Below are 15,299 nucleotides of genomic sequence, written 5' to 3' on the forward strand. Positions count from 1 at the left end.
GAGTTAACCCAATAGATTGCACAAGTTTATGGAGATCCCTGGACAACTTTTATGAACATTCGCTTCCGATCCATCCTCGACCCAAGCTACGCAATATCGATCGCATTTTATGGAGTCCTCGAGGCGACCCATTTCCGCTTTCGGAGCGCAGATGCCGCCGCCGGGTGCATCTGTCGACGCAAAGTCCTACAAAACGCACGCAATGCATTCCTCAAAAGCCCTTTCGGGTGTTGTTTCGGGAAAGAAATCCCTACCATAACACGATTGGTACACGTACACACATGTTTACTCGATGTGGCACCCACGACGACGACGACGACGACCTGCTGCAGACCGAGCCCAGGTATCCGACACCCCGCCAGACAGGATACGACGACCCTCTCTTCGACAGGAAAGGATACACCGGGCAGCCTTCTCTGGTCGTGTCTCAGGTAATCAAAACCAACACACCCCTACTACAGCATGGCGCTGTGTGTGTGTGCTGTTGTCGTCCCGCATCCTTGACCCTCTCCTCGACACACAGCCGCCCCGCCGCCACTCGCTGCGGATCGGGTCTCCTCTATTAGATCATTTAGTCAACCGTGTCCCGGAATCCCAAAAAAGGATCTGTGGCTCGATCGATAAACAGATGATGATGGCGCGGCGACGGCCGCCCGAAATCCTTATACTGCTTCCTGTCTCTTTCCCGAAAGTAGCAAAGGGGACCATATGGGACACCACACAGTCAAAAGCCTGATCGTAGTGTTGGTGGTGGTGTTCCTCGTCGTTCAAATGAGAAAGAAAAGATGAAGGTGTTCCACCAGGCTGGTGGCAGCTTGGCAGGGGACTCTGGCAGCAGAACACACATCGTATCCCTGACCTCGGTGAAACTCCCGTGCAGGCCAGGTAAGCGAAAGGTGCTCCTCAGCCAGCCGGGCTCTCTCTCTCAGTCCGTTATTTGCCTTCCGATATCGAATGTTCCGTGGCGTCCGTCCCTGGGAAGGTAAACTTCGATGATCCTTTTTGTGATCGCGCACACACACACGCACGCACGGTGGCAGTAGCGTCGTGCGTAAAGGGCCGCATTGTAAACGCATAAAACGTTAAAAGCATTCGGCATCATCATCGGCGCGGGGCTCTCGGGTGTATCGCTTCCCACTACTGCCAGTTGGTTGTGGGTATTTTCAGGACTTTCTCGAAAGAAGAAACCTGGAACAGCAGAGGCCCGTCCGTCGTGGTGGAAGCGCAGTGGAGAAAAGGTAGAACAGGACGGTTCTCGTTTGCAGGAGCGAACCGAAGAAAACGGATCGTGGAACATCTGCAACAATTGTCCGACTTCGGGAACGACAAAAGCTGTGGCTGTGGAGAGAATTGGGATCAGGAGATCGCTGGGAAACGAGACTGAGAAATCTGTCCCCGTTTTGGGTTGTGTGTGGGTGCGCATTAATGCTGTGGCTGACACAGACACACACACGACACGCGGCTGCAGATTGGTGACAATTTTCCCACCGATCTGAGAGACTGTGGAGACGGAGCGCTTATCTTGAAAGCCTTCGCTGGCCTTCGAGGGAAAGTTTTAACGGGTGTCTGTTGTGTTGTGATCGGGCTCTAATATCTTGTACGGCTCGCGCTGCTGATCATGTCTTACATCCCACAGCCAGCCACCAGCCAGCCAGTTAGTCGCACCGATAAAGAGAGCACTTTGTGTGAACACTTGTCCCGCGCCTGGCGAAAGCAACTTTATTTTTGGAAGTGACGACGATGGCCCATAGGACGAACACCCCCGGGGGCTTCGAACGGGAGAGTGGTAATTATGTAAGGTTGTTATGTTGCTCGGCGCGGTATGGTAGCGTTTAAAGGAGGTCGCTGACCTGTCGCCGTCGTCGTTTTGAAGAACCCGATCGAAATATGAAATCACCCGATTTAATTGAATAGATATTTTTCTAAATTTCCTTATCACTATCGAAATTTATGTTGAAACGTTCAAAAAATCGCCAAAAACAATAATTATCGTTCCCATTAAACTTCCTTCTACACGTTCCTGTGTGAAGGAGCCAAACATTGGATCGAGATAGCTTCCCCACGCAAAGGCAGTAACTTGGCGCGGTATTATCGGTAGTGCCGTTATCACACTCTTGACGCAGCTCTCATCAGCTTCAAGACATTCAACGGGAGGTGTACTTTTAACGGAGCAAATTTAAAAAATACATGCCTGTTGATGGGCTACTACTTATTGGCCGGCTGGCCACTGATAATTGCAGCTCTCCGGGGGGCAAACAAAGTTCCTCTTCGAGGTTTGGGCTCGATCGTATGTTCCCGGGTCCGGACGCTCTAATCGAATAAGCCAACATTGTTGTGCGTACCGCCGGCCGGGGCAAAGGAATTAATTCCAACCACGCCGCCGCCGCCGCCACGCCTGCGCTATCGATTACAAACGGGATCAAGGATCGTCGTCGTCGTCGTACTGGTATCGGTAGTTTGAACCACACGGACACGGACGAACGAACGGGACAGTCTAGGCGGCCAGCCCAGTCCAGCCACCGGAGTGGGATCTAACTCTGTAGCAGGGCGGTTCCTTGGCGGGCGTCCTTATTAAATTTATGCTTATTCAATTAAGCTTATCTAATTTTCCTTCATTTCACCGGCTAGCCAGCCAACCGGTCAGTCAGTCAGTCAGCCAGCCAGCCAGCCTTTGCTTGACCCTCTCCGCCTGTCTCTGTCTCTCACGGCGACACTTTAATTCAATTTGGAATTGGACAGTTCCGGAACGGTGCTGCTGTTGTGGTGGTGTGTCCCTGTCGAACCTGGCCAGTGAGGGCCTTATTCACTTAGCCAAATGTGGTAATAAGTAATACAAAACTAATTACCGTTAATCTAATATGTGCTGCGCCGCGTCCACTTCGGCGGCTGGAAGGCCCAGGTTCGGGGTGGTATACACCTCGGCGTCTTGTTAATGACGCATCCCGGGGATCGTCCGGGGATGACAAGGGCCTGCATAAACTTGAAATTGCGCGGGGAGGCCACGAAGAATTCCGCGCATCTCTCGACTCGCTCTCACGACTCCGCCGCACTGGCCAATGCCAAGTCAATTGTTGAGAGTACGAGACGATCGCGCTGTTGTTGCTGCAACGTGTTCAATGCTGCGCGCGCGCTGCGCAATCCGATCCTTGGCCAGGGTTCTTTGCTGCTGCGTCGACCCAAAAGCACCCCAAACTACTAACCACCGGGGGGGGCCTAACACACAGGGGCCATTATGTTCCGACGACCGAGAGAGCGCGCGCGGCGGTCCAAGTTTGGCGGTCCAAGCAAAATCTCGGCCATGGTCAGAGCGCACCATCGCGTCGTAAGATGGCGAGCGTGCGAGTGAGCGAGAGAAAACGATCCGCTAAACCGTCAGTTAGCCCCCCCCCCCACAACAATCGCTTTGGTGAGGTCCGAGACGACGGCCACCACCGAGAGACTCGTCGTTTGAGCAATTGCAACTTCCACTCGGATGTGTCCGAGGGGGGCGGGCGGCGGCTGTGGACCTTCCGAAAGAGGTCTGCGTGGTCTTGATTTCGGCCGGGGAGACCTTCAGCCGGCTCAGTCGCCAATGACCATAAAATCGCCGTCGGCGGCGATGATGAACGGTCTTTGCGCTACGCTGGAGAGGGGGCCAAAGCAGTAAACGTGGCCATAATCATCACCATCGAGGCCCCTCGTCCCGTACCGTACCGTGTCTTGAGTTGCCACCTTTTCGACGGGCGTTTGCACGCGGCGGACACGGTAGCCGGGGTCTCGGTCGGCCAAGAACATTAGATTCCCCACTACGGGCGCCGAATGGCAGCGCGCCATTGCCATTTTAATGCAGTTTGTATGCAAATCTAGTTCTTGCGCCACACAGAACAGCGCGCCCCGTCAGTCACGACGAGTGGCTGACGACGACGCCACCTTCGCCAAGAACGCCGCAAACTTCTTGTTCTTGCGCGCTAAGATCTTTATGAGCGACGCGTTGATTATGAAATATGCTGGCACTGTGCGCGGTGCGGTGGCGAATGAAAGGCCAAAGTTTGATGGCGGATAAAAATGTGTCCTCCCCTCTCTCCTCCTTGCTGCGAAAGATCAGATCGGATTCATCCTTATTTTTGAATGCACATTAACATGGTTCGGTGGTATTATGACATAAGCCACAGAGAGGCACGTAGAGAAGCGTGATGCTCACGTTTCAATTGGCAAGTTTTGGGGACGTGCTGTTCGGCGCTCGAATAATGTGAAAAGGGAATATTTTACAATGCATTAAACCATGTTTTTTGAACGACCTACAGAAAACCGAAGGATGTTTTCAGGCCAAGTCAAACAAATTACAAAAGTCACATCTACATCTAAAAAAGCAAACAGCGCATCAAGCGCCATCCATTGTATTGAAGATTGAGATATAACACATGGGCTGAAAAGTACCGCGCTGAACCCAAAAATAACGCTAGTCTTATTGCCTTCACCGCTTTTTAGTTACTACTAACTTTCAAGAGAAAGCCCAAAGTTCAAAAAGTTTAAAAAAGGTAAAAAAGAAAGATTAAAGTTGTGCTTTAATTTTACATTGCTTCTTGGTAGGAAAAAATACCGTTCAAGCGAAGCAATGGCTTGAAAAGTGTTAAAAGGACTCCGCATCGCCAGAAACTCACATTACAACGTTGATTTGACGTTGACTTCAAACGTGGTCGTAGATGATGCAGAACGCCTTGGACGTCCAAATGAGGCGGCGCAACACAAGAAAACATAAAAAAAAAACCATAAAATCGTTTGTAATGATCGAAAAGGGAAGTTGGGTAAGTTGGCTGACATTGTAAAGGTATCACAAAAACGAAAACGAGTACGAGAAAGATCTCTTCAAAGTGGTTGACTGAAACCACGAAACGTGTTGATAATTCTGAGCAGTGTTTGGCAATTTTTAAAAGCATTTTCCCCCCTAAGGCCCTGGACTTTTCAGCCCATGTGTTAAAAAGTCAATAAAGCGCCTTGTGAGTCCCACACGAACGTGAAGAATCATTTGTCCATTCTCATAACAAGTGCCTTTAAAGTGTTTAAATATCGACACGAGACAATCGTCGATGTTCAGTCGACCGACAATGTCTCACTCACAACATGTAATAAAAAGAAATACTTGATGATTCTAATAAATGGTTGTTTTATTTCCCAAAAATCTAAAAGGGCGAAAAGGACCCAAATGAAGATAAGTATTCAAACTCAAGAAATTCCGTACGAGAAGCTTTAAAACATTTTTCACCATTCACATCCCCCCCACAACGTCGGGCGCGGGCGAGTCTGGCCACTTCTTGCGGCCGATGACGACGACGAAGGGGATGACGGCACCACCCAATGGCAAACTAATTAGGCAGGCGCTAACAACATTAGCAGGAGAAGGTTAGCCTGGGCCTGGGGTGTGTTGAGAATGTAAATAAACATTGAACACGGAGAAGTACGGGATTTCCATACGCCGCCGCCGCCGAAAGGAGATTCAGACCGGAGACCGAATCTCGTGGTGGGGTGGTCGGGCCGGGCCGGGCCGGGCCGGGATTGTTGCAACAACATGTGAACACGGCCCGGCGAGCGATTTGTCCTTCTAAACGCCTGCTCTCGCTCTCGCGCCCGCGAGGGCATGACCTGCGCGCGCGTAGTTACCGCGAGATAGTCATCTCTCGCCGCACCGTGGCCCAGCCCAGGTATCGGTGGCCAGGCGTTCCTCTCGCGTTCTCGCGCGATGCCGCCGCTCTTGGTGCTTTGAACCTAATTTATTCAAGGCTACTAATTAGTTCAGCGCCGCGGCCCCCCGTCTGCAGTCTCTGCGTGCTGGCGAAGGTCACGCCGCCGCCAGCTGATAATCGGGCGGGCGCGCTCTCCCACGAAACAGGGACGCGCCGCGCCGTTCTGGACCGTTGCGCAACAGAGTCTCGAGAGTAACGTAACCCCTTTGCGTAGTGCGCGGCGCTCGCAGCACTTGCTTGCCCAAGAGGCGGCCCGGTGGCGCTGTACTTTCTGATCGATCCGAATTTATCCGAAAAAGGGTGCCATAATGTGTCGATTTTATGACAGAGGAGGTCATATTGGGACACACCACCCGCTGCTTTGTACCTTACACAGAGCTTATCACAGAGCTGTGTCAGGGAGGTTGTTGCCAAAAAATATTGAAGCAAGGTATCGACAGATATTGGATTTCAGCAACATAACCGTCTACTACTACTGTCTTTATCCTTCTTTCCGTACATTTTGTGTAAATGGCATTTGCAGAGTATTCGCGAGCAAAGTTGAACGACGGGGTGAATGTTATGGTATGTTATGGTATTGGAAAGCTTGAAAATTATTTTAATTGGACATGGTCCTGCACTAGAGATGGGTTTGAGACGGATTAATCTACCTAACCTAACGAAACATTGATAACAATCGTCAATTAATTTTAGTATTGATAGCGATTGGCGGTTTTGCAAAAAACTTTTGAGCAAGTATTCAAGGATTTCGATGACCGATCGTCGGGTGCCGTGTGTGCTTACAGTATTTAGCAAGCAGACAGATCCAGCACACGTTGTTGCCGCACACGACACACGTACGTTTGCGACAACGGTTGACGCGGCGGTAGTAAAAGATCAGCGCACGATCGCGCACCGCATTTTACTTGCGACAAGTCAAATTGCGAGATGCTGGCAACTGCTGCTGCTGCTATCTGTCTGGGTCGTGAATGGTGGCCACATACACGAAACGGAACCCCTACAACAGCAACGCAACGCACACATACTTCGCTGTGTGAGAAGCTGTGTGCTGAAAGCTGAATGAAGCTGCCGTCAAAAAAAGAATGTTTAACGCACATTCGATTTTCGGCAACAACCCCCGTCAGCAACGGACACAATGCGCAAACGATGACCTCGCGCAATACCGCCCCGGGGGGTGGAGGGACACCAATACAAACGGCCGGCCGGCGGCCTCCATATGCAGCCTCCAAAAAAGACCGCCCGGTAACCGGCCGCGACAACAACACAACAATCGACGAGCCGATTGCACTCGCTCGGAGCTCGCTCGCCTTGCAAGGCGCCACCCTATTGGCACGGGGGTTGTGTCCCCACCACAATGGCCCATTGCGATACTCGTCGAACACGAGCGAGTGTAGTGGTGCTAGTGGCCGCCGTCCCGTGTGCTGTGTGTGCGGCTTGCGTCTCAATGTCACGTTGCAACACGTGCGCGCCGATGTCGAGACGATGGGGCCAGGGCGGCACAGAGAGCATAAAAAAAACGCGGGGGGTTGTTGCCGGTGTGTGATGGGGTGGTTTGTTTCAACCGGTTCTTTTGACTCTCGAACTGCCGCCGCCGTGTGGTAGTGGTGAAGCGAAATCGTTTGGATTTCTCTCGGGGCGGACACCTCAAACACGATCGCGAGTGCTTTGGCAGGCTGCCTGCCTCCGTTGAGGATATATCGCACCGTGTCCCATACGTGATATGAACGCACTTTTTCCCGATTGTACGACGGCGACACTGGAACCGACTCCTAATGGTCATGGAGATCCTATCGCTGACGAGATCTAAGGGTTGGACCAATTCATGTTGGGAGCAAATAACCTTTAAGTGAGCTCAGAAAAAAAACTAAACTTCAGGCAATTTCCAAACTCCCAAATCCCATATTCAATGAGGTATTACAGGGAGTATTACAGGGAGCCATATAAAATACATTTTTTATTTCATCATAAAAAACGACTGAATATTTTCTGATGCTTGAACTTTTATTTGAATGGTTCATTTCGATTGTACAAAATAGGGAAATATGAAAAACCTATTTCCAAAGTGGTAGATCTTCAACTCGAACGGAACGATATTTTAAAAGCTCATTTCATTTAAGCTCATTTCACCCTCGTTGGATTGTCGATAAGCACAATTATCGTTTTTGGAGTTAGGAAAACCCACACATCGTGCAAGAGAAGCCAATGCACCCAAAACGAGTGACTATTTGGTGCGGATTTTTGTCTGGCGGCACCGAGCAATGTTGCCTGATTGGTTCTCTGGCGAAATTTAAGCTGAGAACTTAGCTGACATTTGGTTTCAAAAGGATGGCGTTACCTCCCATACAGCGACAGCCACGATCGATTGCATCTTCGGACAACGAATAACCAGCAGAAATTGTGTTGTGAATTGACCTCCAAGAAGGGGTGATTTGGCATCATTGGACTGTTATCTTTGGGGATCGGTGAAAGACAACAAACCAGCAACTAATGACGACCTCAACACCGATATTCAAATTGCCATTGCCGAGATTGGATCACAGACAGTCGAAAATGTACTCAAAAATAGGTCGATCGAATGGGCTACTGCTGAAAGCTAGCCGTGCTCGAAATTTGACCAAAATTGTTTTACATTAAAAAATAGAATGAATGAATCCTTTCAGATCGGATAGATCGAACTTGATCGTTTGACAAGGCATCACTCCCGTGACGGACATGTTGGATGTTGGAACTCCCGATCCCGAGCAATTGTGGCTCCTTGATTTGCCTGCCAATGTCTGCCTCTGTTGAGCACGTGGCGCCCTGTTCTCTCTTCTGCGCGGCCGTCATATTTTGCTTAACATTTTCGTGTGGCGAGTTTTCATTGATGCCCACGACACACGGATTTCCATTGCAGCGCCTGAGCCGCCTGACACGATTGCGGCAGTTCCGTCCCACTTCCTCTGCGGTGTGTCCCCGTCTTTCCCACGGCAGCCAGCTCGTGTGCGCTTCATTGTGGGGCCACATATATTGAGGTCATAGAGCATATGGCCACCGTCAAGAGGTAAGGGGGGCAGGGCAGCAAGCGGTATAATACCATGGGCACCACTAGCAACAGAGAGCCGGCCAACAACCCAATAGGGGCCCGTGCTGCGCCGCCGGTTAGTAACGCGAGCCGCCGTCCAGTGAGAAAAGTGAGTAACCGAACCGAACTTGAGAGTCCGCGGCGCACCTGGGCAGGTTGGTTGGTTGGTAGGGTAGGGTGCGCTGAAGGTGACAACATAAACCGCCGGGCGAGAGAGCGAGAGAGTGAGTATGAAACGCGATGCTCTGGTTTTGCCGAGGCCTCGGCACGGCACGGCACGGCACGTAGAAGGCCTGACACCGCACCGCGCACACTACTCATTGAACCATAGTTTTCAAGGTTTCGGTGTTCCAGTTTGCTACCCACAACACGGCCAGTGAGATCGTCCGGCCGGGGAGGGGAGGCCCCTCAGAAGTTTGCAATTTGTGGACCCCGCCGCGCCAGCACCCGGCCCAGGGCCTCCGTTCTGCTTTCGCTCAGAAGTGGCAAAGGTCAGCCGCCTCATCTTTATCCGATATCTTGGACCTCTTCTCCGCAATTTGATTGGCGGCGAGAGAGTTGGCGCTTGAAAGAAACGAATCTAAACACGAACTTAGTGAAATAAATGGTCCGGCAGCCGGGAGAATCGGAATATTTATGGGTGTTCCACATCAGCAAACCCAACCCAGAGCGCGACCTTTCACGGTCTACCGGGCCGATGTACGAGACGCATCAGAAGTGGCCGCGCGTGCCACTGCGTAAACGTTTTATTAATGTTCCACACACACCCCGAAGATGGTAGGAACCCCGGAGAGGGAGAACCAAGAAACCGGACACGAGACCCTCGGAGTCTTCTCGGAACGCGACGGAATCGGCGAACGCGAAAAATAACGAAAAAAAGGTGCCGAAGCTGCCACCGAAGCTATCCATCCAAGACCCTCCTCTTCTCTGCCGGCCGAGGGCTATAACTCGACTGGTGCAATCAGGCGCACACCTCAGGAGCACGTGGCCTGGTGCGAATTTTATGCGAAACCGGAACACGCTTGAACCGGAGCACGCTGGTGGCGCGTGCTCCCAGGGGGGAATGGTTTGGCAACCTCTGGTCAAAGGGTCCTGTGCGGAATGAAGGAAAGAATCCCTCCGATCTTCGCACCGGCACGCGCCAGGGGCAGCGATGTAGGGTGTCCCTACTAACCACACGCCGGGTATAATTATTGTTTCTCGGTTGGTTGCGCTTGGCCGCACGGTGCACGACTTGAGACCTTGAGACTCCTGCGCGAGAATGGGACCTCCAGAACCCCAAAGCTGTGTTGTGTGAACTCTCGACACCGATTGTGCCCAGTGGGGCCTATCTGGCGTTATCTGCGCCGCCTTTTGCGAAATCCGTTCTCCGCCGTCGAATCGTTCCGGTTCCGTCGTCGTCGGAAGGGTGCCCCGGAGACGGCGGTTATTTGCATAGCGGGGCAGGCGGGTGGTCGGGTTTACATGTCGCGATCCGCCGCAGCAGCAGCCAACAATTGATATGTTGGGGGTGCATTTGTTTGACTTGGCAATTCCGACCACGGACTCCGCCCGGAATTGGTCATTTCGCGCGGAGTGAAGTAAGCATTAATGTTGGTTTTTTTTCGTTGCTCTTATTGGGAAATCATTCCTTCATTTGTGTACACAGCAGAGGCAAGGCGGCGGCCCGCCGAATGAACATTGCCAAACAACAAAAACCGGTCCCCCGCCGGCCGCCGGAACGGGCGCGTGCGCCCCTTATGTTTCGCACACATAACAACAGCAGCAGCAGGGAGCTTGCGATCTCGCGGCGAGAGAGGTACAATTATGTGGGGCTCATAATTGCGGCGAGTGGGCGCGATCAACGCCGTGTCTCTCGCGGTCGGCCCGTGATCGACAGCCAGTTAGTCAGCCAGCCAGCCCGTCACACACATAGCCGGGCACAGGAAGTGGAAGGGAAGTGGTGGCGTAGATCGTCCGAATTGACTGGCCACACGGAGCAGCGCTACTATTAACTAGCCGCAAGCAACCTCCCATAACCTTCAAAACAATGGTGCCGCCGCCAACGATACAGTCGCGAACCGAACCGATTGATTGCCACACGTAGGAGTGCTGCACTTCGCGGGGTCGCGCGATCAGCGTCAGCGTGGTTCTTAATCATTCACTGCTGAAAATTCACTTTGTAAGCTCTGTCAATTTCATGACAGAATGGATGCGATTTCACTGAGGTCTTAATCTCACCCAAGATCGTCCCGTTTGAAGACCTGATCTTTTGCTTGGTTCTGGCTTTTCGCGGTGCAGTTCCCGTATAGCCTTATCTCTCGAGGTGCAACAAAATTCCCCCGTCCTAATCCTGAGCATGTCAACAAGCAGATAGTGTGCCTCGGTTCGCCAGAACAGCATCATCCACCCGGGCCCCAGTAGTCATTATGACGTAAGCGAAACAACACACAACGTGTTGCCTCCTGAACGTGTCGGAACTTACAGTAGCCTTCTCGAAGGAATAAACCTGTCGAGAGGTTGACGAATTTAGCGTACAAGCTGTGAGTCGTGCTGACAGCCATTGCGCTTCCACCTACCTGGTAAGCTCCCGACCCGATCCCTTTCGATTCCCTGTGGCACCCACTTACCCTTCATGGTCCGCAAACACAAACTTCCGCAGCTTGAGATCGCGCAGGACGATGCCCTGCTCGTGGCAGCTTTTCACCACCTCACACATCTGACGGCACAGGCGGCGCGCTTCCGGCTCCCGCAGCCGCTTGCGGGTACGCACGTACGAGTGTAGATCGCCCTACAGGTGGTGTGTGGGGAAACGAAAGGCGAATGATTAGTCAGTGCACGCGGATGCGGGGGGCCAAATATTGCGGGCCAGGAGTCGCGTACCTTGGAAGCGCTGAAGATCAGATACGTCTGGTTGGGGTCCTTGATGACTTTGTGCAGCGCGTTCACGTGCGGATGCCCGTCCAGCCGGAAGTGTGCGGTGAGCAGATTGAAGCACGGATTAGTGGCAATCTGAAAGAAGGAAAAAGGCGTGCGATTTATTAGGGGGCAGATAACGGGAGCGCGTAAAAACACACGGGGTCCCCCAAAATCAAGGTCCCATAGTAATAGCGGAGCGGCGGAATTCTGCCGCCATCTTATCTAATGCGAGAGGAGCAGCAACACGTTTACGCTCTATCGGAACCCGCCGTGGCACGTACCAAAAATAGCATCCTCGAAGCGGAAGATAAGCGGCCTTGGGCAGTAGAGTAATGCGCAGTAACATGCGTTCCGTGACGTGATCGTCGTGAATCGTCGATCGGGTGAATCACGCCATCAGAAACAGCCACGAAACACGTCACCGAACACAGTCAGCATCATCGTTTTCGTGAGCCACCGAGACGCGTGTCTCATAAAGTTAAAGACGATTAAAAATGGTCTTTCGAACGAAAAAATCGTTTTACGATCGTTGCCATAAAGGCGGAACATTAGGTATTTAGGGAAAACAAACCAAAAAAATATGATTGCACTTGTTCCATTATTTTTGGTGGGCTCCGGGGCGGTCATTTTAAATCTCCTACAACACGCACACCTTACCAAATTTCTTCTCTAATTGACAGCAACCGGCTTTTGCCCGGGTAACGATTCCTTCTCCGGATTGCTTCTACGCGGGGTACACAAAAGCGCTTTGCTGTAACATTTATTGCAGACCACTTTACCATTGGCACAACAATCGGTGCGACACGATGGCGACCGAAAAGCAAATAAGGATACGATTGTCCCTGCTAATGTTGTGTCTGCATTGCTGCAAAACGCTAAGTCTTACGGGACGGAACGGCGCGGCTTTCGAGATAGGTTTTATTGCGCCATCAAATGGAGTCCCCGATTTAACTATCGGAGTGTAATCCTCACGTCGGGCTGGCCGATTGGCTGGTTTCTTACCTTGCACACCAGCTCCTCGTGCGTTCGGATGTCGAAGCAGCGGTACAGATTGTTGCCCTCGACCTGGTCCAGCAGCAGGTAGCGTTCGGCGAGGATAGCCGCGTTAACCGGCGGTGGCAGCACGTTCGACGATATCGCATCCCGCTGCTGGGGATGGATGCCTGGCGGTGACGACGGTGCCGCCGCGGCCGCCGCCGTGCCGTTGTTGGCCGGAACCCCCGAACCGGAACGGATCGCCCCCCGAGCGGTCTGGGGCCCGCCGTACGGATGGTGATGGTGACGCTGGTGGTGGTGTATGGCGTACGCAGTGAACTGCGGGTGCTGCTGGTGCGTGCGGGAGCAATGCCGATGGTAAGGACACTTTTTGTGGGCCGCCCCCGCGGCTGCTCCCCCGAACACCAGGTGGGCCGAAGCGGTAAGCAGTCGATTCAGGGCGGCGGTGGCCGATCCGGGATCGGACCGGAGATCCGGTGGCATCGTCGGAGTGGCATCTGCGTTGGTTGCTGCCGCTGCTGCTGCCGTTACTCCCACGGCACCAGCCGGGGGTTGGGGGGGTTCGGTTGGAGCCGTCTGACCATCATCCGGCACCGGTTCGTCCGGTTTGTGTAGGCGCGACACCATTAAATCGTCGGCCGGGGCACCGGGACCGGATAACGCGCCGGTCACCACCGAGTTGATGATGTTCATTGCCACAGTTCGCGCTGTGGTTTCCTGCTTCTTTTTATCCTTTTTCTGTTTCTGATCAACCCACGAGGTGCACTTGAAAAACCGGAACTCGACCAACAAAACAACGTCACGAGCGCGATAATGAACGGACTTCGCGGCGGTGCTAACGAATCTGGCGAAAAAGGCTCCTCGATCGTTCACCACCACCAAACTGAAACTCTGCGGCTCACGCGGTCAGTGGTCACTACGATTGCTGAGGCGCAATTCGCTTCTGCTCTGGTCTTTCTTCGCTAGAACAACTACGCTTTATGAATCACGCGCGGGCGCAACGACGGTGAGCCATAACGAACTTAACAGCAAAAAAAATCTATCTCCTCAACAACACATAACAACGCAGTGGGCTTCGCCCACGGAAACAACGGAGTGGAAGGAGGCCCGTCTTCAACACACCGGCCGGCCAGCCACACACACACACACGGTATCGCGGCTCTTCTTTATCACAGATCACTACTACGGACGTCACGCGCGTGACGTGCGCTTTGCTGCATGTGTCCTTCCTTCTGTTGCCTAGAAACGGGCTTCGAGGAGCTGTTGACGATTGATAAAAATCCGTAGGCACTTCCGCTCGGCGATTGAAAAATAGTCTCAGCGTAGTGTCTCACACTACAATGCGGCAGGTTTCCGGTCGACGCGAGCTGTGTGGTCCCGTTGTTGTGAATTGAGCCACACTTTGGCGCGGAACTGTACCTTCATTGAGTCCTTTGAAGGTAAGAATCAAGAACTGTAACACACACACACGCCGCCGTGTTCTGTGGTGAGGAAGACAAAAAACGGAAATTAAAACACTGCGAATGGACCGGAGTGCGCTTCCCATTCATGGCGCACCGGGGAGAGTTGAATGAAAGCTTCGATGTTGGGCTGAAAAAGTGGAACGGAAGCCACTCGGAAGCATAAAACACGCAGGTGAACAACGGGAGGCTCTCAAGAAGCGACACACACTGTGTTAACTTAATGCAATCCCGGAATTCCTGTATTTCGCAACCTAAAAAACTCGGGCTCCTCCGTCTGGTGGTGGTGGCGCAATGACTGATAATGGCCGCGAGGTGAGGTTCCTTGAGATTGGTACGCACGGACACACGAGAACGGCCTCGAGGAGGGGGTTGTGGTGCGGGGACAAAAAACCGCAACAATTTGCGTCTTATCTTATCGCACCACCCGAGACTCGATGGTCCGCTGTGGCCACGAGGATGGAGTCGCGCTGACGTGGGAAACGGAAGCTTCGGCTTCGATGGCGAAATGTTGTCTACGGAGCATGAGTTTCTCAGTTTTTTTTTTCTCGCTGTTTCTCGAACACACGACACACAGTATGCCACGCCACAATCCCGGTTCTCTCCGCGGGGTTAATTACACACTTGGCCTTCCGCAGTGACACGGTTCTTTTGCACGGTCTACTTGGATCGCGGGAAAGCGCGATCGGTGAGGAACAATCAAAACCGTTCCCGTTTCGTGGCACCTTTCGAAACGGTCTCGGGCTCTCTCGAAACCAGTAACCGTGGCAACATGAAAAACAGGCCACGCAACGGGACTTGTGCCGAGGGCACAACAAGGCACAACTGGTTTCTTGGTTCGCCCGCCGCAACTTTCTTCGGTGAGGGAATTATCACGCACTGTTTTCGGCCCACTGACTCTAAATCAATCCGTTGTTCACCACCAGCGCAAGAAACCACAGAAGAAGCATCGATAAGGTGTCCCCCGGTGGCCAACAATAAGAACCGAACACAAAACCCCGGCGACGACGTCATTCCGAAAACGCAACATGAAACTACACGCGCGCCCTTAAACCCCTTTTATCCGCGGCGCGGTCAAAGCACTCTGGCCCTCGCGGCCTGTGGATTGGGTTTATGCTTTCGTCGCGTAATTTCCCCTCGGCTTTTCCGAAAGGACGCCGCGCT

At 52.6% G+C, this 15,299-nt stretch overlaps 1 protein-coding gene across 1 annotated transcript in view; it reads right to left on the bottom strand.

Annotated features, from left to right (window-relative positions):
* LOC128271044 (tribbles homolog 1-like) overlaps positions 1 to 13,368 on the bottom strand; it is a 32,323-nt gene extending 18,955 nt beyond the window's left edge. The window contains exons 1-3 of the mRNA XM_053008477.1: positions 12,682 to 13,368; positions 11,644 to 11,772; positions 11,391 to 11,551 (exon numbers count right to left, since the gene is read on the bottom strand). Coding sequence (XP_052864437.1) covers positions 11,391 to 11,551; positions 11,644 to 11,772; positions 12,682 to 13,368 — 977 coding nt within the window. The remainder of the gene's footprint in view (positions 1 to 11,390; positions 11,552 to 11,643; positions 11,773 to 12,681) is intronic.
* Positions 13,369 to 15,299: the final 1,931 nt, after the last annotated feature.

Source organism: Anopheles cruzii, chromosome 3 (genome assembly GCF_943734635.1).
Source record: "Anopheles cruzii chromosome 3, idAnoCruzAS_RS32_06, whole genome shotgun sequence".
In the NCBI taxonomy this organism is placed as follows: Eukaryota; Metazoa; Arthropoda; class Insecta; order Diptera; family Culicidae; genus Anopheles; species Anopheles cruzii.